The sequence below is a fragment of the Python bivittatus genome, unplaced genomic scaffold (genome assembly GCF_059951505.1).
Source record: "Python bivittatus isolate LINGU-HERP-01145 unplaced genomic scaffold, Pbiv_v1 ctg000310_np1212, whole genome shotgun sequence".
NCBI classification, from domain to species: Eukaryota; Metazoa; Chordata; class Lepidosauria; order Squamata; family Pythonidae; genus Python; species Python bivittatus.
This window is the reverse complement of record NW_028277054.1, coordinates 7,177,544-7,201,644: the sequence shown is the minus strand read 5'-3', so window position 1 is coordinate 7,201,644 and position 24,101 is coordinate 7,177,544. Positions and strand designations below refer to the sequence as shown.

At 41.1% G+C, this 24,101-nt stretch overlaps 1 protein-coding gene across 1 annotated transcript; it reads left to right on the top strand.

Moving 5' to 3' along the window:
• Positions 1–1,647: 1,647 nt before the first annotated feature.
• Positions 1,648–22,531, top strand: LOC112542806 (B-cell receptor CD22-like). The gene is made up of 13 exons (XM_088139982.1): positions 1,648–1,818; positions 4,369–4,764; positions 5,479–5,772; positions 6,713–6,979; positions 9,061–9,315; positions 11,220–11,486; positions 12,502–12,771; positions 13,969–14,232; positions 16,281–16,380; positions 16,968–17,031; positions 17,793–17,950; positions 19,068–19,152; positions 20,842–22,531. The coding sequence occupies exons 1-13, from the start codon at positions 1,785–1,787 to the stop codon at positions 21,004–21,006; spliced, it is 2,619 nt and encodes an 872-aa protein (XP_087996108.1). The 5' UTR covers positions 1,648–1,784; the 3' UTR covers positions 21,007–22,531.
• The last annotated feature ends 1,570 nt before the right edge of the window (positions 22,532–24,101 follow it).

Sequence of the window (24,101 nt, the reverse complement as noted above, 5' to 3'; positions counted from 1 at the left end):
CAGGCCTTCCTGAAGAGGAGAACGGCTTTTGAATGTCATTAGTAGGTAAGACCGTTTATTTCTGGGCTAAAGCACTGGGATTTCTTGCTTCTAAATTCCATCGCAGAATGGTTGCTTTTTCCAGATTCCTCATTTTTATTGGTAAATGTGAGCTTCTAGTCCTCAGGAAGGAAGAATGCTAAGTGGGGGTGGGGGGGTGTAAGGGCATTAATGTTTGTTATATGGCTTCTACTATGGAATGAGAAACTTGTTGACAGAAGCTGAGGAAGAACCCCTTTTTATTATTGGGAGGGAAAAAACACACAACCTATATAGGTCAGATTGAAGTGGTGAAGACATTGGTATATCTGCAGAGGGAAACATATATTCTGTACAAAGGAAATGCATTGAAAGGAAGAGCCTATATAGTATTTCTGTGTAGTATTTAGTGGAAACTCTGCATCCTAGAATAATGTTGATTACTGGATTATCAGTTTTTTTAAAAAAACAAACAGGATTCCTTCCTCCCCCCCATCTTCTGTTTTAGGACTAGACCTGTCTACTGCTTTTGTGTCATTTTCCAATGCATAATACTGGGATTTTTAAAATTATTATTTATGTTCTGGCACCTTTGAGTCAGTGTTGACTCCTGGACTAGTTCCTGCACTTTTCTGAGCAAGATTTTTGGAAGATTTTTGCCAGTGCCTTCTTCCTAGGGCTGACAGAGAGTGACTGGCTTCGTGAAGGTCACCCAGCTGGCTTGGTGCCTCAGGTGGGACTAAACTCACATTCTCCTGGTTTCTGGCCTAAGCCTACACCCAGCTGGCTCTCTACTGGGAAGCTGCACCCTGGCAATTGATTGATTAATTTCAATCATGTCATCCAGTGGGCTCTGGGCTCAGGAGTGTGGAAATGTGATTCATAGAATAATAGAATTGAAGCTCATTTGAAGGACGTTGAAACTAGCACCCTGCTCAGGAAGATGCTCAAGCATCTTTGAGCAATGGCCCTCCAGCCTCTCTTCGAAGACCTCTAGCAAAGGAGAACTCACCACTTCATGTGGCAACCTATGCGGGCAGCCTGAGGCCTGATAGCCTCAGCTGGCTCAACCACTCCCTTAGGTTCACTCAATGAAGAATCATGTTCTCTGCTGCTGGCCCCATCTTTTAAACCTCTAGCACCCACTGAGCAGGGTGGGTAAGAGCTCTTAAACTGCTCGAACCACCAAGATGTGACCAACGAAGCCAAGCTTGACCTCAGCGGATGCAGTCAGATCGTGTGTCGCTCACTCAAGGGTGGCAAGAGGGAAGTTACAGTGACAGATGTGCAGAGCTTTGAGAAGCAAGCTTTCTGGCCGCCACAGAGAAGGGATTGCCATTGCTCCTTTGTCTCAGGCTGCGCTGTTGAGCCAATGAAGAGCTGATCCTTCAGAAGCAAGTCATCTTCCAGAACTCCAGTCTTGCAAGATCTTGTATGATCTACAAGGCAAGTAATGACTGTGCATAGGCCCGCTGGTTTTACTTTCTAGCTTCAGTTCAGTGGCATGAAAAAACTAGCCCAATATACACATATATCGTCTCGACTTTTGAGTGATGGGATTGATAGGGAATAGCTCCAAAACAGAAACAGCCAAGAAATTTGGGAAACTAAGTTGTAACAGGACCACCCAGTGAGTGATTGGCCTATTTCCAATTTTTATAATCCCGTGTTACAAATTTCATTAATGACCTATCGTATCAGTTAGTGGTTCCTACAATCCATACTCTGTTCTCTTTTCTTAGGCTTGGGATTTGCTTAAACTCAGAATGAGGTGTTTCTTATGGCTGCTGGTCCTTCCAGGTAACTGTTGTAAATGTGTGTAGAACAATTGCGTGTGGGGGGGGGAGGGGGGTCAATATGTTTGGTCGAGGGAGAGAAGGGAGTCTGGATTACATTAGACTGCAATGGCAGAAAGTCATCTGGAAACAAATGGATTGATCTGCCCTTAATGTTTAGAGATGTCATAACACTGAATGATACATTCAAGGTTCAGAACTGAAACTCCCTGGGATACCTAATTGCCTGGTAGGTAAAGCAATGGCTTTTTACCCTGTGATATAATGTTCAGTATATTTACCAGTTGCATTTTCCTGCTCTGCTTTATTAATTTGCTGTACGGTTTTCTTTGAAAAAGATTTTATTTCTATGAGTTTTTGTTTTTTGTTTTTTAATTCAGCCTGTTCTATAACTAGGAAAGTCGGTGTAGATTTGAACTTTCTGGACTTCACCTGCTGCATTCAAAGGCTTCAGTGAACAGCAACCATAAATTCCATTTGTTCCATAGGGTTACGCTGAGATCTTTTCGTAATTTAATTATAGCATTTTAGGTTGTCGTTGTCGTTGTCGCTGTCGTTGTCGTTGTCTTCTTTTGCTATGTAAATAAACAGTTGAAGCAGCTTCTGGACCATGGAGAGAAATGTAATACTTTTCAAAATCTTTCTACCATAGCCTAGACAAAAGCATCTGAGAATATTATTGATATTTCACATCCGTTTTGCAAACAGTAGCTCCCCTTGAAAATCTCCCACACGAATGGTTTCAAGGCTGCACAAGTGTCAAAACAACCACAAAGTATGCTTGTTGCTTGCATTATATGACTAACGTCATGTCAAGGTTAGCCCTTCCTTTCTAAAGGCCTGCTCTCTAAAAAAAAAAAAAAGTGATAAATAAATAGGAACAATCCCAAATCAAACCAAAAATAATCTGTAATCTGGGACAGAAGGAGATAGTTGAAGTACATCCAAGAATTTATTCATACTTACAGCTTGCTTTTTAAAAATATTATAATTCTTACTGAGTTTGATTTAAACAGTGTGGGTGATAAAAGCTGAATATCCTACTTATATGTTTCATACTATCATACTATTCAGAACAAACTATATGCTTAAAGGCAACGAAACAGTAAAATTAGAAAAAAGAAAGAAGAGAAAACAAACAAAAAAAGAAAAAAAAACATCATTGTGTGATGAATCAATACAATAAGCTTATGACTACTTAGCTAATAATAAAGTCGTATTTATACAATTGTTAGAATCAATTTTTGAACATCAAATGGAACAGAGCATACAGAATTATACTGTGACCTGACTGATAATATAAAGCCAATTAAAAAGCTAATGGTCGACAAATTTTGTGTAATCTAACTTTACAGTCTGGTGCATCCTTGACTTAGTGCTTATGTACAGGTAGTCCTCACTTAGTGACCACAGTTGGGACCAGCACCTCTGTCACTAAGTGACACGGTTGTAGTAGGTAGCTACATTTGGCAGGCCGTAGGCGGTGGGCCTTTTCTGCCCGATTTGTGGAATCTTCTCCCCCATGAGGTGAGGTTGGCCTCACTTCTGAGCTTCCAAAGGTCCCTCAAGACCTGGTTATGTCAGCAGGCCTGGGGACCTCAGGGGACGGGTGAACTAGTGAGGTGGCTCCATTATCCCCCGTCTATTATTTTTTTTGTATTAGCTCTGTTTTTATCGTTTTAAATGTTTTTTTAATAATTACTAATGATAATCGATTTTAAGTATTTATTAATTGTTTCAGCTCCATTGTATACCGCCCAGAGTCACTGGTTTTGTGAGACTGGCGGGTGTATAAATTAAATACATACATACACTCTGCTTGTGAAGTACAGTATGCCGACAGTGATCATTGGCTGAGGGATGCTGCAATGGTTGTAAATGTGAGGAATGGTTACAAAGCTGTTGCTGTTTTTTTCTCACTGTCATAACTTCGAACGATCACTGCACAAGGTAATGGTTAAGCAAGGTCTACCTGTACACCTAATAGAAGGTCAGCTCAGAGCTGACTCTGTCATTAGCAAGAGCGTGATAGCTGCTGATGGTGGAAGCTGGTGGTAAGAAGACCTTCACTTCTAAATTAGCCTGATCTCCTCTTGTGTAATGGAGGTCAGGTTTCCTTCAACAGGCCAAAGAAAGGCAGAACAGTTTGGGTTTTATGCAGAGAATGAGAGGGGGCAAGATTTTGATATTTCTCTCAAACAGCAAAATTGGCAAGCCCCGGGGTTGTTGCACTGTTTTCTTTGCAATGCAACTCCCTCTGAGATTGTCAACAGCTTCTTGGAAACTCCTTCCAACTTCATGACTGAAGAGCAGGGACAAAGATGGAAACCCAAGGCCTCCTTGGAGGAACCAAACTAAGGCTTGATCATGGCATTTCTGTACGATAGTGTCACCTCTCCACTTCCAAGGAGTGAGTAGAATCTGGGGTAGAATGCAGGGTTTGCACTGTGGGTGTAAGCAAACACTAGTGACTTGTTGCTCTCTCAGTGGATTTTGTTTTGAGAGGTACGGGGATGCATCTAAACCAAATATCATCATTTGATTCCCTTTTCAGGTTCTCTAGGTGTGCCATTATCTGTGACACAAGGAACCCTAAAGGCTTGGGTGGGATCTTGTGTGTTCATTTCATGCCGCATCAAAAGGGAGTACCAAGGTCGACCTATCGAACATGTTTCCTTTGCTTGGTATTTTGATCCTTTTTATGATCCTGAGCTAAAAGATTACAGTGGAAAGCTCTTATATAACAGTAACCAGACTGCATATTCGGCCAGTCCTGAGTTTAGTAATCGAGTGACATTTGTGGGGGATTTAAAAAACAAAAACTGCAGTTTGAAAATTTCCCAGCTCCACCAAAATGATTCCGGCAAGTATTCGATCAGACTTTATTGGAAAGGAGGACAGTTGTTTAAGCAAGGGAGATGGTTGGAAGACGTCTATATTCAAGTTTATGGTAAGTTCTTCTGAGAACATTATACAAATATCTGTATACGTAATATACATTATACACACATGTGCGGGGGGCAGGCGGGGGGGACAAAACCTTCCTTTTCAAAATATCACCAACAAGATTTGAACTTGCAACTTCCAGTCTAGAAATGATTCCAGGCTGTTAACTGGGACATATCTTTCAAAGGTCACAATAAGAAAAAGGTGGTTTCCATCTGTGGATACTTCATAGACCCAGTTCTCCTCGTTCAGCAGAAGGATGTGTTCAATGGGTTGGTCATAGTCTCTCAGGTGGAGATGAAAGATTATTCAGAAACATGCCTTCCTCCTTACCTGTGACTATTTGACGTAACCACAGTTATGTTTTGATTTATTACCCTTACATCTTTACAGTCAAGAGATGCACAACCTGAGGCCTCAGTGCCACTGTGTCCCTCCCCAAATTACTTTGGATGCAAAATCTATAATCCCTTCAGACATTTCTGCTGAATTATAATGTTTAATGTGGTAGTGGGGGGTCACTTATTAAATATATATTAAATGTAAGGGGAGGGGGGGTTGCTTTTCTCTCTCTAAAGTTTAGTCCGAGAACATGATAAAATACTGGTATGAATATGGTGGATTTCTAAATTAATAAAGTTTTTATTTAAAAAGCAATTCAACTTTATTCAGCATCTTCTCCATAAAATACTTTCTTCCATCTATTATCTGATTGCAGAATCCCCTTTAGAACTGATAAAACTTGTGTCTCCAGAAATGAGAGAAAACATAATGAATAAAGTGACCTGCTCAGTACCTTACAGTTGCTTTTATGAGCCCGTAACGTTGACTATCCAAGGATTAGAACGTCATCGTTTGTTGTTCCAAGAAATGACCAGTGAAAACCAAGGAATACAGACTGAGCTGTCTTTAAAGCCCACTTGGCAAGACCACAGGAAACAACTGACATGCTTGCTGAAAACCCACGATGGGAGAGAAATAGAGAAAAAATTTACAGAACTGAATGTGCAATGTGAGTTTACAATGGGATGGAAGCTGATGCAGTGATCAGGGGTATCCATAAGATATAATCAAAATAGTCAAGATGGTGGCACCAATGGTGTGATCAAAGCTTCACCCAGTTTTAAGTGCATCATACATTGACCACATCCTGAGGACATCCCTGGTGGTGATGCAATATGGAAAGAACATTTTGCCTAATATGAATACCATTTGGAGGAATTGGGCAGACAATTCAAGCTGTTGGCTTTGGTACACAGAAGAATGTGCATGTGTAAAATGAAGGCTTTTAGCAATCATGACCTTCAACTATTCATGTCTCTGCTTTCTAGAATTTCAGGGGAAGGGCTATAGCTTCCACACAGTGGCTGTGTACACACAACACACAACCAAATTATGTAAAAATCCAGGAGTTGCATTTAGAAATCAAGCAAACTAGTTTGGTTGGTTTTAATCCCAGTTAGTTATAGCCTGGGCAGGAGAGAGGCCTGCTGTATTGATCAAACTCAAGCCATCGTTTAGATCCAATGTATTGTGTGAATCCAGAAAAATGGGTTAATACAATATCCAAATTAAGTGTGTTGTGTGTGTCAGACTAATGGATGTGGAGAATCCTAAGCTATATGACTTGATATTTTGATTTTTCATAGAGCAATTTCCTTCATCTGTGGAAGAATGAAGGAAACTAGGCACAAGGCTAAACACATTCTGCAGATTAAAAAAGCAGAAGGTTAGCTATTTTTGCTGAAGACAATTTGTTATTCTTTTTATTTAATCAATGTTTAAAGAGGTGCCACTCATCAGTGACTCTGGGAATCTCTGGGAGACTGGAATTGAGATAACTACCATTGTGAAGACCCTAATTTGAATTCCAGAGAATTTAATCTTAGTTGTGTCAGTCTTTTGCTTAAGCATTTTTATTTTGTTTTAATCCTGAGTCTTGTTTATTTTAGATGCTCCCAAAGGCGTTAGACTGAAAGCTATCCCTGGAGCCACAGTCCGAGAGGGAGACAACCTGTCTCTGGAATGTGCAGTTAACAGCAGTAATCCGGATGTGATTTCTTATCAGTGGTTTAAGGATGGTATAGCATGGGATTCGCAGATCCAGCCCAAGAAGAGCTTCAGTGATTTAAAAGAAACGGACTCTGGCAGTTACACATGCAATGTTAATAACTGGATTGGAAGTACCAACTCTGACAATCTGATGATCAGTGTCCAGTGTGAGTTGATTCATTGGTGCTGCTGAGCACAAGACTTTTGCAGTCTGAGTTTTTCTCTTTGAAGGCCTCTTTGTTCTCCGGTTCTTCTAAAGATATTTTCATCTTCAAAAAGGAATATTGCATATACTTATGGATAAGCCCATCTGTGGATAAACCAACCCTTGATTTTTTTAACCCAAATACCATAAAAATGTGTGACCTATGCATAAGTTGACCCTCAAAGTGTTTGTATGCTTTAATTTTCACAGTTGACTTACCTGTGGGTAATCCATGGTTTATCCATTTTTTGTGCCATTTTGATTAAAAATTTGAGGATCAGCTTATCCATGGATGGGCTGATACATGAGTATATATGGGATATGTTGTTGTTGTTCAGTTGTTGTCGTGTCCGACTCTTCGTGACCCCATGAACCATATTGTGCCAGGCCTTCCTGTCCTTCACTGCCTCCCTGAGTTTGCTCAGTTTCATGCTCATTGCTTCAGTGATGCTATCTAACCATCTCATCCTCTGCCATCCCCTTCTCTTTTTGCCTTCCATCTTTCCCAGCATCAGGGTCTTTTCCAAAGAGTCCTCTCTTCGCATTAGGTGACCGAAGTATCTGAGCTTGAGCTTCATTATCGATCCTTCCAATGAGCAGTCAGGGTTGATTTCCTTTAGGACTGACTGGTTTGACCTCCTAGCAGTCCAGGGGACTCTTAAGAGTCTTCTCCAGCACCACAGTTCAATATGGGATATACAGGTACTTAAAAAAAAAATTACCATACATACTTGTGGATAAGCCCATCTGTAGATAAGCCAAACCCAATTTTGGGGGCACATTTTGGCACCTAAAATTCTCGATTTATTCACAAGTATATACGGTACATTCCTGCATTTTCTTTATCCAGGATGGGAAAGAAAAACATGGTCATGATGGGCACAGTTGAATATTTGCCCCTTGTAGATTTTAAATTTACATCTCAGAATTTAGGAAAATCCCTGACACTACTGCATCATTAGCTACTGAAGAATTACAACCTTGCTGCTTTTTTCTCTTTCCTTTTTGAAAGATACAATTTCATTCAACATTAAAAACATTAGAATTAACTTTGTACAGAAGGGTAAATACTTTCATTAAGCAATTCAGCCAATTCTATGGAAACAGCTATATAGTGAGGGGAAAAAAGAGAAAAAAGAAAAAAAAAGCCTATACACAACTCCCTGGGGAGAAAAAAAAATAAAAATCATAAAAAAATGAAACAAAAATCTTTAAAAATGCCAAGCTAAGTGATGTGGTAGTTAAGTGAGACATCATGTGACTGTGATGTATTTATGACATCACTTCCACCACGGTTGTTAAGTGAATCACCTGAATTTGTTAAGTGAGACATCACGTGACCACGACTTGCAATTTTACTGCTGGCTTCCCCATTGACTCTGCTTGTCAGAAGCCAGCTGTGAAGTGCCTGAATCTCAATCATGTGACCATGGGGATGCTGCAATGTTCATAACTGTGAGGACTGGTTGTAAAGTTACTTTTTCAGTGCTGTTGTAATTTGAACAGTCACTAAACAGGGCATTCATTAAGTGAGGACTACCTGTATGTAACTTTCTTCAATATCATCATGATGATTATATTTCTGAGCAAAAAGTGATGTCTATTATAGCGTATTTGAAATAGTATTAATTTTTTTTAAAAGCAGAAGGATTTTAAAAGCCAATTTTTAAAAGTTGGCCACTGAGACCTTCTAAAAGCAGAAAGAATGGGATTCCACAGTTTGGAAGTGCTGCTGGGAGGATGTTGTTTCCCAGTGCCAATCCCAGGTTTCTGTACATCATAGCCATTTGAACACCTCTCTTTTACTGATTGGGAAGACCAGACATGGTCTTAATAAAACAGGTGACCTATTAGAGAATCAAGGTTAAATGGTTTAAAGGGTAAAATCAGCATCTTGAATGAAGCCCAGGATAATATTCAGCTTTGCTATCTCCTTCTTGCCCATGTCAAATTAAATTATTCTCTTGCCCCTTCAGCAGAAAGAAAATGCAAAACGTCTGCCTTACCAAAAAACTGGAATCAATTTCCTTTTCAATTCCCCAGTTCTGCCAAAGGTCAAAATCCTAATGCCACAATCACCCATCCGAGAAAAGGACAATGTGGTTTTGAGCTGTTCAGCCACTGGCAACCCTCCTATCACTGGCTATGAATGGTACGAAAGCAGCACGCCAGAGATTATCAAGATCGAGAAGGAACTGCGATTTGAGCCGATTGAAGCCAGGCATTCTGGTACCTATCGTTGTGTGGTCCATAACGAGATTGGCAATTCAAGTTCATCTGTCACCCTGAATGTTCACTGTAAGTAGAAACAGACCCTGGCATTGGAAGTGGTGTAAGAAAATGGAAGGAGCAGGATCTCAGTGAGAGCTCTTTCCCACTCTCTGCTCTCCAATTTTTTAAAGAAAAGATATCAGGATTCAAACTGAGACTTTAGGTAGGCAAAACAGGCAAGTCAGATGCCTTTAAATGAAAGATCCTGTTTGATTTCTGGAAGCAGAATGGGGGGGGGGTAGGGCAGGCAGGAGAAACTATCTCACGGGAGATGCCCAGCTTACAATTAATAGTTAGGATATTGTGGATAATTTTCAACAGCATGGTATAGTAGGTTGATTGATTCTTTTTAAATTAAATATACTATGGTGTACCAATCTTTTTTAGCAATTAGTGAATTTTTTTTCAGTTGAGGCTACAGATATTAAAATTAAAACAACCAATACTTACAATCTAGATTTTTGTTTTAAAAAAAGCATTAAAGACCTCTTGAAAAGCTGACCAAGAAGACAACCCCTTTCAACTAAGAGCGCATCACTTACTCTCCCAGTGTAGTAATTATGCTGCTGGAGAAGGCCCTGCTCCATCAGTGTGTAACAATATATTTGGAACTTCTGAGTGTTCTTTTTTTCAAATACTTGGTATTTTGAGCATCTGTCTAGCCCTAGATCAGCCAGTCCTCTCCAACCAGGGACTGTTCACCATGACCATTGGAATTCTGGGAGTTGTAACGCTACCACATGAGGAACACTAAGTGGAGCCCTTCGGGTTTTCTGAGCTTGGTTGTTTTCTTGCAAATGTTTTGTTGCCTGGCTAGGTAACGTCTTCAGTGCTAGAAGGGAATGGGGTTTGCTCTCTGCTTATATACAGTGGCCTGCAAGGAAACCACCAAGCTCAGAGAACCCCAAGGACTCCACAGTTCAACCTTGAGCTACACATATTCTCTTCTATTGGGAGTACTAAGTGGGGGAAGACTGAAGTAGCCCTACTTTAGCCAAGGGCATCTCTCTCTCTCCTCTCTTTCTTTGTCTCTCTCTTTTTCTCTTGATGCAACACTTTGGAATCATTCTACAAAAACTGCTTCAGAGTGTGCAGGAGTGTGAATGCAGCCCCAGTCTGCAATACCTTAAAGCAACTGCTTCTTTTTTCAGGATTGTGTTGCTGGGTGATGTTGAGAAAAAGACACAGTTCTTTTAAAAGGATTGTAGAAAGGTATTACATTCTAGCTCCTGTGTGTCCTGTTGCTCCAAAGCACCTCTTGGAGACCACATCTGAAGCACTGCATAGCCCTAGTCATATATCTCCTCTCCCTCAACAAGGCACTTCAGAGCAGCAGAATTCAGGTCCATACAATGTCCACTGGAGGCCACTGTATGGAAGGATACAATACAGATTTGCAGTTCCTCCTGCAGTTGAACTTTGGTGGCAAATTTTTCATTCTAAAATAAGCAAAGCCACTAATGTTCTGAAGATGAAACTCACTGGTTTTGTTCCTCCAAAAGATAAAATGTATCTTCCCTCCCTAACAATAACAAAACAATAATGGTCTGAAGTAGCTCTAATTATGAACGATCTACAAAATCTACATCTGGAGCTGGTGTTTAATATGTACTTTTCGTTTGGGGGTGATTGGGCACAATTGTGATTATTGACATTTCCTCACAATGCACAGCACTGCAATCTTTTTGTGTGCTTTACCCCATTGCACACTGTACCACCTCAACAATGAGGTAAATCAGGGTTGCTGTACTTCTGCCACCCAACCTGCTTCAGGAACAGTACTTCTGCTCATTAGCAGTGGGGTACAACTTTGCAGAAATGCTTCTGAGGAACAGGTCCCTCAAATCATCACCGCAAAGAACCTCTTTCAAAAGCCAGAGAGCTTTCTGGTTTATGTACTGCATAAGAAACATACTGATCTTGTTTTGCAGATTGCCCCAAGGATGTCCAACTTTTTCATTTAAATCATTTGCCCATAAAGGAAGGAGACAGAGTCATCCTGAACTGCTCTGTGGGAAGTAGTTTCCCCAGAAACACCTGGTACAACTTTTTAAGGTCAGGTGACTACACCCAGAAAAAACAGTCCTCGCCAGTACTGACGTTCTTCGCAACAGCGACACCAGTTCCTTCTTACCAATGCGAAGCATGTAATACTGTTGGCTGCACTACCTCTCCATCCATCACTTTGGATATCCTCTGTAAGTAAGAATAATTGCATGATGAGCCGGAAGCCTTTTAGAAGTAAAGTGTTCCCAGGGAGATCCACAAGTGCATTGGCCATTCAAGTCCCATGCCAATGAATGCAGCAAGAATAAGAAATTGAACAAATTCTCTTAGGAAACTCAGGTTATAAATCCTACACTTCAGACTAAAGGGGCACAATTTTGGTCAGGTTCAGAGCCACACAACATCTTCCAGCAGCATACCAGACAGTTGTACTCTAAAAGGTAGATGTGGCCAGGATAAGGAAGTAGGCTGGGCCATGACATTTCCCATCAACTTTTGACTGAATTAAAATTTAAATACTAAAACTGATATATTCATGTGCTCAAACCTTGTCTCCTTTTTGGTGGGTTAAAATTAGAATTTCAACAGCAACTTTGGGAGGTGTTCTGGTGGGGACATAGCAGAACACCCTGCAATGTGCACCCCTGCTTTATTTTATTTATTTATCTGTTTGTTAGAATTATAAACTGTCTTACTTCCAGGAGCTCAAGGTGCACTTCCACCTCTGTTTTTCTCCACAATAAAAGCTGTGGGAGATAAGTTAAGCTGAGAGAGAGTGATTGGCCCAAAGTCACCCGATCAGCTTCTGTGGCTGAAGATGTACTTGAACTTGTATCTCCCCAGTCCTAGTCCAACATTTCAACCACTAGCCCAATCTGGCAAAGCTCTTTGCATGATCAAATCATTATGGGCCATTGCCCCCTATGGTTTACACAAGCAGACAAATTGAGTAAAGAAATGCCTTAGAGTGGTTTGGGGGTACCCCAAAAGTTAAGAATGATTTAATTAACGAGTATGTAACTTTGGGTAGAAAGAGGAAGGGGGGTTGCTATTAGTGGAGTTGTTCAGTGTAGCCTTGAATGCTGGTTGTTGTATCACAGAGGCATCTGGTGTAAGGTTCTTTCTCTGAAAGGGCAGATGTTCAAGGTCAAGAGCAATGGGATACCACTATCTGATGCTTGTAATTCTTCTTTTTTCCCCCTGCAGATGGCCCCAAAGATGTCAAGCTCAATCAAGAACCATCGGGGTGGGTCATCGAAGGTAGCTCTGTTCGCCTGACTTGTACAGTGAGAATAGCCAACCCCCAGGAACTCAGCTACACCTGGTACAAAGATGGGCAACTGCTGCCAGTGAACTCTACCAAAAACATGATATTCATCCAGAATGTCCATTCAACGAATTCTGGCATCTACTGTTGTACATCAAAAAATGCCATAAGCATTGTGGAGTCTCTAACTGTTAGGCTGGATGTGCATTGTGAGTACAAGCACAAGCTCAGTGTGAAGTTATGATTCTCTTGCTGTGCCCAATAGGCTTTCTCTTCTAGGTGAAGTCATTGTTGACTCAAGCTTCTTGATTACTGCCTGAATACGTCCATACTATTTCCTAAGCTGCATTAGGAAAGCAGTTTGCCGTTGTCTTCTTCTGAGGTGTTTTTTAACTTTTCCAGTTGAGCTTAAAGCCCTGGAATTTTCTGGTAGTCCCCCATGTAAATACCTTTTGAGTTCAACCAAGGTTATTTAGATGTTGCCACCTAGCTTGGTGGTTATGTCCTTAGCTGCAAACACAAGACAACTCTCAAAGCAGTGGTCTGTTCATGATTCTAAAAGGCTATAATAGTTTGGCCAGTTTGATGTCATGGTGAAGGCACCAGGCTAGAATCCAGGAGATTGTGAGTTCTAGTCCTACCTTAGGCACAAAGCCAGCTGGGTGACCTTGGGCCAGTTCCTCTCTCTCTGCCCTTGGAAGAAGACAATGGCAAACCACTTCTGAAAAACCTTGTCAAGAAAACTGCAGGGACTGCAGGGACTTTCCAACAGCAACAAAATGGAAAACCTACCCTGGTGGTCATAAAACTCTTCTTTTCTTTGAAAAATGAAAGCTGTGCTTCTCAGAATGTGGGGTATTCCATCATATTGGGTAGGATTTGGGTGGAATATAGTGGAATTTACTGCTGTTGGATGAGATTTTGACCCCATGGCTAAGAGGATCTTAGAAATGGACAAGTCATATTCAATGGAAGACTAGGCTATCAGAGTCTACTATGTTTGTGTCTATGTACTCCCTTCTGAGTCATAGGTAGCAGATCTGAGCAATAGAGGAAGATGGTGATTACCTTCCTCTCCTGCCTTTAAGGTTCTCAGATGCTTCTAGTTGTTTGCTCTATGAGAAAGAACAATCAGCTTGACAAAGCAGTGTTTTGCAACCTTGGCAACATTGAAATTTGTGCACTCCAACTCCCAGAATTCCCCAGCCAGCATGGCTACTGCTGATAATTCTAGGAGTTGAAATACAATTTCAGGAAGGTGCCAAGGTTGAAAAATAATGGACGTGGAAGCCTATTTCTCCAGGATTCTTTTTGTGTCCTTATGAATTCCTTTGTCTTGCAGTGATGCTGAGAATCACATATACAAATGCTGGGCTAGATTGAGTGACTCTTTCTTTTTCTGACAGATGGGCCCCGTAATGTTCGTCTAACCCTAGATACCCAGAAAGCTGTTACTGAGGGAACGGATGTCTATTTGAGATGTGATAACGATGCTTACCCATCAGCTGTTATATACAAGTGGTACTGGAAAGGGCAAGAGATCTTTAAGGAGACTTCAAAAATCCTAGCACTCCAGAAAATTAAGGTCGAGCAGTCAGGAGAATATCTTTGCAAAGCATTCAACCATGTCTCTGATAAGGAATCACAGCTCATGACCATCAGTGTATCCTGTGAGTATTTCCCTTGAAAAATATTGTTACAGTTCCTAGGTGACCATCCTTGATTAAGAAATTCTTGGCAATGGAAAGACAGCTAATTAAACAGAACCAGGCATCTTTATGCCCTGCAGATATTTTGGAGAGCAGCTCCAACAATTGGTCATGCTGGCTTGGGGATTTATGGGAATTGAAACCAGGTTGGCTGATCCTAAAGAACAATTTTTAGGATGAGCAACTCACGACTCAGGAGTTTTCCATGACGTTTAATCTGTTTTCAGGGTGGGGTATATGTTTTCATAGTTTGATTTGAGAGATAGAGCTCAGAAGAAAGCTATACTGTAGATTATTCCTTAAAAGACAAAACAAAAACAAGAACACACACACACACACAACCAAACAAAAAACCCAGATAACCTTAATGCAACTGGATGCATACATTTTGAAAACTGTATTTCTCTCTCTCTCTCATATTTATATCTAACATTCCCTAATACATGTATTTTTAGTACACCAGCTTCCATCATATATTCAATCATGTAGTTCTAAAAACATACATTTGTGTACACAACTTTCCCAAATATATCCAATTTTCCATGGTCTCCAGGTTAAGAACTTGCAGCTTTCCCCCCAAATATATAAATGTGTGTGTGTCTGTGTGTGTGTGAATTTTTGAGCCAAGTGGAGTTCAGGATAGATGGCAAACCAAATGCCATTAATTATATGCCTGGCTGAATTGAGGAAGCAAGGTTTAAGCTTTAAGCCTTTCTTTTTACTGTGTATCCTTACTAGGAATTGAGTCTCAAAGCTGCAGTTTTTATATGGGGAAAATAGACAAGAGCTCTTTTTCTTATGTTTACCTTGTAGAACTAATAGCCACTCTAGAAGTGGCTAAGTGGCTAGATATGAGTATCAGCATGGAGGAAAGGGTTAACTCTTACTCTAGTGGTACCCAAGCTCCTGGATCATACCATCGGTTCCCTGTAACTAAACAAATAAGCTAGCAAGCAAATGAGAAGATGTCATCCTCTTCTTTATCATCCCAATTGGAGGACATGGAATGGTTTTCTTAAATTATAGTGAGGCAGATTCTGGTTGACTGTTAGGAGAAACTTCCTAAGGAGAAGCATAGGAAGGTGATAATCTAGGGAGGTGGCAAATTTCCTTCATTGGAAGAGTTCAAGCAAAGGTTGAGCACCCATCTGTCAAGGATGTTACAGTTGTTATACAGGCAGACACCAGGTTAAGAACAAGATCCATTCCTACGTCTGTCTTTAACTTGAATTTGTACGTAAGTCAGAACTCATACTTACGAACAGGCTGCCTATTACTAAAAATAAGCAGGCTGTATATTAAAAATGTGCGGCTTCAACAGGTCATGAAAACATTGTGCGGCTTCAGTCGGCTCAAGGAAGGAGAACTCCGTCTGCCATTTTTAATAATAAGCAGCCTGTTCATAAGTACGAGTGGTCTGTAAGTCGGATGTTCTTAACTGAGGGACAGTATTAGAGAATCGTTATTTTTATTTTCTATTTTCCCCATAAGATACACTTAGAAATCTTTTTTGATATTCGACAGGTGACACATATGGTGTCCCCCTTTTCTGATTTTGTTTGTTTGCTTAGCATTTGCTTTTGTAAGCTACGGACCTGGGTGGGGTGAGGCTGCCTCTGGACGTGGGCACGTCCTTGAAGATGCCAGGGTGGGGCTCAATGATCACAGGTAGCTGGAACACTGGCTTTGATGCTTATGAGTAAAGCCTGAGTTGGGGAAATGGGGTGAGAAGCATTTCTGCCTGGCTGCAGCTACTATTCCCAAGCACAGACTGCAATCCCAACTTTACTCCCTGAGAGATGTCCAGAGAAAAAGAAAATTAATGGCAATAGTTGGATGCTGTTCTGCCACTTACAGCTTTCGTGTTTGTCTGAACATGCAAGCTACGTGAATAGAAGTATGATGGCGCGTTGGTATAGGATTGATGAGCAAATAAGTACATGGACACAAGCTTGTGTTAAATCAGATCCAGATTCTGCTAATTTTTGTTCTTCTTCTGTATTGTGCAGACAACAGAGCTACACTAATGAAACAAGCCTTGATTGGCCTTGGTGTTTCTCTTTCTCTTATTATCTTGCTGGGGTTGCTGCTATATGTCTTGAAGATATGGTAAGTGAGAGTCAGTGGCTTGCAGGCAATGATCAACAATAATCTCCATCCTACTGATAGGGTCAGTGGACAGCTTTGCCTTGCAGATATGGAGGATGGTGGGGTGGGTCACTTTTGCCAAGGCAGACCTTTGCCTGGTAATATTTCCCATGGAGGGAAACAAGATTCCTTGACCCCTGATTGGCTGATGAGGAACATCTCAACAGAAAAGCCTATGATAAGAAATGAGGTACCATCAAAATCAAAGCAAGTCAAACCTTTCTCACAGCCTTTAGACCAGAGAGATCAAAATCAAATTGAGTCAAGGGCTGAAGTAAGATTCAGCAATTCAAGTGTTCTATTCAATCAGTCTGAATCCTTGGGGGGAGGGCAACTTACTAGTGGTGGTCAGCATAACCCTGCATTGGGCATTGCCATTTCTATAGGAACCAATATAGTTATGAAGCAGCAACCCCTCACTTCTGGTAGGGCGGGGTCCATCTCACACAAACAGCAGCATGCTGACAGTAGAATCATGGCATCTCTCCTGTGAAGTGCTTCCAAAGCCATGATGTGGAGGTGACTTAACTCTGTTTCTCCCCTTGCAGGAAGAAAACAGTACATTCAAACGGTGGCAGCACACAGAGATCGGGCTCATTTTTTGTGAAGAAGGTTAAGAATCACTTTCTATTGCTTTCTACTGGCCCCCCATACAATAGAGGAAGAGAGGGCATTGAGGTGGACTTGAAGGCCTTCAAGCCCCCTTCCTGTTCTAATATCCTAAATATTCATTCTTCTTTCAGGTCAGGTGATTGTATTAATAGCTTAGAATACTTCTTCTCTATTTAGTGACTGAGTAACAAGAGGTAGTGGAAGATGAAGCCCCTGTTATCTGTAATAGCTGTATTAGTTATATAGGAAAGAAAGATGGAGGAGGAGGAGGAGGAGGAGGAGGAGGAGGAGAAGAAGAAGAAGAAGAAGAAGAAGAAGAAGAAGAAGAAGAAGAAGAAGAAGAAGAAGAAGAAGAAGAAGAAGAAGAAGAAGAAGAAGAAGAAGAAGAAGAAGAAGAAGAAGAAGAAGAAGAAGAAGAAGAAGAAGGTGCATGCTAGAACACAGTGGCTACTAGATTGGGGCTGAACTGTGGAACTAGCAGAGGGATTTGGAGCTGGTCACTCTTTCTCATCTAACACATTTCACAAAGTTGTTGTGAGACTGAAATGTGAGAAGAGTTATTAATATACCATCTTGAGCTTTCAAAGGAGATCAGTGCAACCAATAGGTAATAAATTGATACAATTTGATCAATGCCCAGTTTTTCCTTTTCTGACAAGCTACATTGATCAAATTCTCCCTCTTTGCTGCAGCTGTGAAAATTGGAGGCTTAGTATTAGTCTTCCCTGGCTGGAAAATCAAGTTTTTTCCCCTCCCCTTAGGCCAAGCGAGAGATACGGACTAATAACAACTGCAGACCAAATGAAGGCAGAACAGACAGCCCCCAAGTCTTACAGGACGAGGAGCAAGAAGGCACCATTTCATATGCAAGACTCCAGTTCCCCCCCACTGGGTCCAAGGAGCACACTGTTTATTCCAGGTATGATGGTAAAGTGATCAGGGAGCCAAGGAAATTGGGAGGGAGACAATGCTGGCTTCAGTTTTTAGGAGGCTTTTGATAAGGTGACCTGCTCTGCCCCTTCCCTGACTATGCCTACTCCTTCCTCTTCATCATTGCTCCTACAGTCCATCTATTTGCCATTCTTTCTGGACTCACCAGCATCTTTTGGGAAAGGGAGGCAGGGAGGATGGACAAGTTGAGCTTCTCTGTACTTTTTTTTACTGCTTGCTCACTTGGAGTGAGAAGGTGAAGAGCCGATAGCAGGAAGGAGAAGAAAGAGCAGCCACAGGGTCAGGAGCTTACAGGGACTGGCAGTGGGCCCCCAACTGGTAACACAGGCCTTGACAGCTCTTGGTGTTAATCCTGGTTCAGTGCAGAGGTCAAGATAAACTCCTTTAGATTAGGGATCTGCAGATCTTAGAAGGGGGTGTTTTGCTTCAGTGAAGGTGGAAGTAAAATTCATCTCCAAAGTATCAAAGTATCTTCTAGCTGGTAAAGTGGGTAGTGTTGTTTCCCTTTGCTTAGTGAAAACTACTTCTGAGCACAGTGCCTGTGCAAGTGGAAGTGGTCAACTGAGGCCCAACTTGCAGAGGTGGAGTTACTGACATCCACAAGATGCTACACTAAATCAGTTTGAAGACGATCAGCTGTGGTTCATGCAGACCTACATTAGATTCCCATGAGGTTGACTAGATAAAAGACAAAAGAGCAGATTATTGCCTCCTTGGCTGCTACATGTCCACACAGGAGCTCTGTCTTTGAAACTGTAGCCATATTTTTTCAGCTTATTGGCCCCAGAGCCACTTAAGTTCCTGTCCACAAAGGAGGACAGCAGAGTCCCCATGATCCTAACTAATGGATAAAAAGGGGAATTCCAGTTAGCGTCCTACAAAACAAGCAAAGCAGAAGTCAACTAGAGATACTTAAGAGATCATAAGACTTTGCTTCTCCTTTCCAGATTTTATTCTATGTTATATTTTTTTAAAAGTTATTTTAAAGAGAAGAAGCAAATGATAGCAAGGCAACTGGGGCAGCACGAGTGAAAGACTGGTAACCAAATAATCTTCTCACATGCTTAATGTCCTTTTGATTACAGGGTCATGAACCGGAACTTGGCACCAGATTCCTCAAATGACAGAGTGATCTACAGTGTAGTAAAGAAACTTGAACTTCCCCCCAAGGTACATGCCATATTTAAGGCAGATTTCTGTAGGTTATGACAGGGGGGCATTCTTAATCTTGTAGCTCAGCTTCCCAAGCTCCCCTGATATGGCTGGGACTGCAGATCTCAGAATGTTCAACCAGCACATCTGGAAGGTATCTGTCTGGGGAAGGCAGAAGGCCTTCTTCTTTCCTGTTTCATTCTATGTTAGAGATAGAAAGGTTTGGGTAGATCATGCAGATGAATAGAAATGAGTCTGCTACAAAGTGTTCCATTCCTAACACCATCTTGGTGGTAATACTCAAACTTATTTTATATTGACTTTCTACTCAAGAATCAGGACCAGGTATATGTGAGTCACCAGATGTGACCCTCACCAGATATGTTTGGAGTACAATTTCTATCACCACCAGGCAACCTTTCAGGGGTCATGCTGGCTTGGGACAATGAAATTTGAAATTCAATTTATCTAGGTGAGAAAGCCACGGTCTTTTGATTTGGTCTCTCTTTTGCAGATTTTTTTTTTTTTTACAATTTATGAGAAACGATCACCCTTGAAATAGTATTTTATTTCTCTAAAAAAGACAAACATGTGTTTCCCTTTTCCGGGCTGAGTTTCTTCAGTATGTGATGTAGTCCCAAGGGCTTCTGCTGTTGACATTCTTCCTTCTTGGGCTTGCCAGCTTTTATTTTTGTAATGCCTCTGGACTTTTATTTAGCAACATGAAAAGCAGAAATTGAATCATGAGTAAGGATGGGCAGTTTATTTATTTATTAAAACGATTTGTATGGCCCCCCAACTCACGGTGACCCTGGATGGCTTACAGAAATAAAACCCCAAGTTCAAATCCACTATACCCCCACCCCCCTGGCAACAACAATACATAGTTTGAGCTAATTTCTCATTTTCCCAACATGAAATCTTCTTCAGCCCATTTCTACAAGAGCTTGCAGATTTATTTGAAAAATGAAAGGTTTGCAAAGACATTCATTTGCATTTCCATGTGCATTTTCCATATGTTTTTGTGCACACTTACCTGGCATGTGCACTTTTTGCAAACAATTTTCCTTTATTTTGAAGGGCGACACATAGACTTTAAAGAGATGGTAGATAGATAGATAGATAGATAGATAGATAGATAGATAGATAGATAGATAGATAGATAGATAGATAGACAGACAGACAGACAGAACTTTAATGGGACTATGGGACTTTTTCAGTTTAAGTGTTTTTTTTCCCTTCTAGTTTAGGAAGTGCGGGCATCTAGAGAGGCTTCAGAATGATGAAAAGCTGTATAAAGTAATAGAAAACCATAGTATTAGCAGTAGTACTGTCCATTCCCTTTAACAATAAATTAAGCTGAAAAACACCACACCATCACAAAGAAAAATGGGAAAGAGGTGTTCACTGAGAATAATTAAGAAAAACAGAAGGAAACTTTGAGAAATTGCAAGGCAAACTTTGATACAGGACTGACTTCAAATCAGTTTTGGCTAGGTGACATCTAAAAGATGAATTTCACCTGACCCATCAGTTGGAAAAAATATGGTCTACACTGACAGGTAATGGCTCACCTGAATTTCAGAGAGGAGTCCTTCCCAGATCATTTGGAAGTGCTGTTAACTGAACTTGTTCACATTTAAAGCATATTGTCTACCAGAATCTATTAGCCTTTACCTAAACAAGTTCCTTCTCCTCCTGTTTTAGAATGACACCAAGGTGGATTATGAGAATGTTGTGAACAAAGAAGAAGAGGAATTGCACTACTCTTCCTTGGTGAACCTGACGCCACGGTCCCATCCCATCAATGCAGACTTAGAAACAGATTCTGAATCAGAAGGCAGCATCCAGTATGCAGCTCTGAAGCACTGATCTATTTAGGATCACAGAGATCAGGACTCTTCCCATTCCACAACTGGGGAGTGGGAATGAATTAGAATTGGGTGTGTCTATAGCTTTCTTTTTACAGCCAAGAATTGCAGAGCTCTGCGGGTAAAAGAGGAAAGATAAAGTAGGATAAGGAGCCAATAAAGCCAGCATTTATGTTTATATTATGTGTCCAAGTCAACAACTGGAGGTATATGGCTTTATAAGGGTCAGCTTTCAACATATCAACCTAATTCACTGATGGGTGAGATATCCTTTTCTTCTTGACTAATATAGCTTGCTCTTCTCTTTCTGATGTTCAATCCACCCATTAGGGATACTGAAAAGAATTGTAGAGCAGATCAGATGATTTTTTTCATGTAGTCTGGTTCTTTCAATTCTGAGTAGTAGCACCTTTCCAGACCAGATATCTTCCAGACTAGAGATCCATAATTTGCTACCTAGCCTATCAAATTGTCACGGATTGGATCTTCTGTGATGGTACAGGCACTTCTAGCTTACTGGTTCCCAACCATGTAGGATCTATTACTAAACAGTTCTCCAAAATAAATTAGACAATTATCCCAGGTACATTTTTTCCTTCTGTGCTTCTCAGAGTATAGTTGGCTTTGCTTGGCCAGGTCAGTTAAATTCCTAGTGCCTGCATTTGCATAACAATCTCAGCTTGATGAGTTTAGCCTTGCTTTTGTGTGTTTCTGTGCACACATGTGGCTTAAAGTGTTGGGCAAACCGAGCCCATTTGGTTAGTGTATTGTTCGATTTGTGCAAGCCCAGTTAGTTCAGCAACTAACTTGTTGAATGAACCCATCATGTGTAGTGATGAAGTTTCCCACCTTTAACTTATGCATAGGGACATAGGAAGCAGTATAATCCAAGTGAAACAACCAACCTTTCCAATTTAGTACCTTCTAAAAACTGCACTATTTTTATGAGATGTCAGAAAAAAAATTTTTCCTAATCTATCTGAGATGACAGGAATTGAAACTGAGATCTCTGGCGAGCAATATATTGCTTCCACCAATGAGCGACAATATGCTTCTATGGTCATTCCACATGGATAGTGAGATACTCCAAGTGAAGAAAGATGTATAACCAGGAGCAGGAGCAGGAGCAGGAGCAGGAGCAGGAGCAGGAGCAGGAGCAGGAGCAGGAGCAGGAGCAGGAGCAGGAGCAGGAGAGGTTGGAAATCATGGGCTCACACTGATGGACTTCACAGTGCAGGAGACAGAAGGAGCACCAGCACACAGCTGTCCTGTGGTTCTGTCCTGGCTATTTCACTCTGTTGTCTAATAATTGCCAACAAAATGATCAGATGTAAAAAGAGAGAAGGACCTAGCATCATTCTTCTAACTATATCTGTTATGGAATCATTCCAAAATGTATGTTAACAGAAAAATATTAGTTACAATATATTATATATTTGTTTAAAATGGCATATATTAAGTACAAGCTCATTCTGGGTTGTCCTCCAATGTTCAGAAAGTTTGCTTCCTCCCTGAAACAGACTTCTGTTTTTCTACCTCATTCCCAAGATACGTTAGTTGTTTTTTTTTATTTTCTAGACAAAAGATGGGTTCACGTTGGTCTCCTCCTTGCCATGGTGTTCTTCCAGGGAGGCCGTGGGTACAATCTCTCACAGGATTCATTTTCCTACTGATGGCAGAATGTGTTTCCCATGATTAAAGGCTTCCTTACATAAAAATCACCTTGCCGCTAGAAATCTAGAACAGAAAAGGAGCATGGTAGGCCACAGATTTTTCTCCTTGCTGGGCAGGGAGCTTTTTAAGGGAAGGAAGAGTCCATATGCCCTATGTGTAATGCTAGAATACAGATGGTCCAGGTAGATTTAGAAACCTGCTTCCCCTTCACCCAACTGATTAACTGTGTAGACGTAAGCACCACAGAAAATTATAGTTTAAGGAATGAAGGAAATTTAGCAGCCAGTAGAGTTGGTACCTGTTTCCTTGTCACGTGCTAGGCATGCAAATGGGATGACTTTGTAAGTAATTCTTACACCCTCTCCCTGCTTGAGAAAGCAGGAGTCCTATTGATCAAAGAGTTTTAGTGGCTCTTAATGACACCAGCCATCAGCAAATCAACTGTTGGAGGAAGGAGTTGGGGTGAGGAGACTGAACCATGCCCACCGCTTAGAGGAAGACAAACAACAGCTGTAGGCAGGGGAGGTCAAACAGCAACTTGGTCAATATTCTTCTTTCATTGGCTAGATAAGTGTCAGAGAAGGCATTATGGGGCCCATTTCCCCTCTAACCAATCCTGACCTTTTGGACATTTTATCAGATAACACCAACCTGTTTGCATTTGTGCCACGCAACCGTGCAGCAGGCTGAACTGCTATGGAAGCCTTGCTGATTGACGAGGCTGCTTTGTTGACAGAATGAAAGTGTCGACCCAGTTAAATGTAGTGTAGCAAAGTGCTTAGCTATCTGGGGAAGACACGCCTTGGGGCTGGATGCTTCCAGAAGATGCTGACTCTGATGCCTTCAGAAGATCCAGAGCCTCATATACCAAAAGGAAGAACTTTCCCACCTTCCTCACCCCCCAAAAAATCACAGCAGGTTTGGCTTCTTGCATTGTGGAGGGGATTAATAGATAGTATTAATGACTCTTGATTGCAGTAAACAGAGGGTTGAGTTTTGGTCCCAGTGCATGGATCATACATGTTGTAATCAAAATGGCTCCTTCTCCAAGAGTGAGTGAAAGAATACAAATGACCATCTCAATGAAGGCTGGTGATGGGTTTGAAAGGCTGCTTCTTTGAACCATTACTTTATCATATAGCCCCATAACTCAAGGACATAGCAGGGGCCCTCGGACACTCTTTCCCAGTCTTCTGAGCATGCACAGAAGACAGTTCTGCTGGAATTGTAGGGAATAGTTTGCAAAGCCTTAATGTAATGCCACCATTGCTGCCTGCAAATCCTACACAATGGTCCTCAAAATCTATTTTGCTTTAATTTTTTTGCTGAAGAAACTGATAGCATATATCTATCTGGCTGAACCATCTTTTCAATTAGGAAATAAATCTGTGAGATAAATACTAAAAATAAAAATAAAAAAAC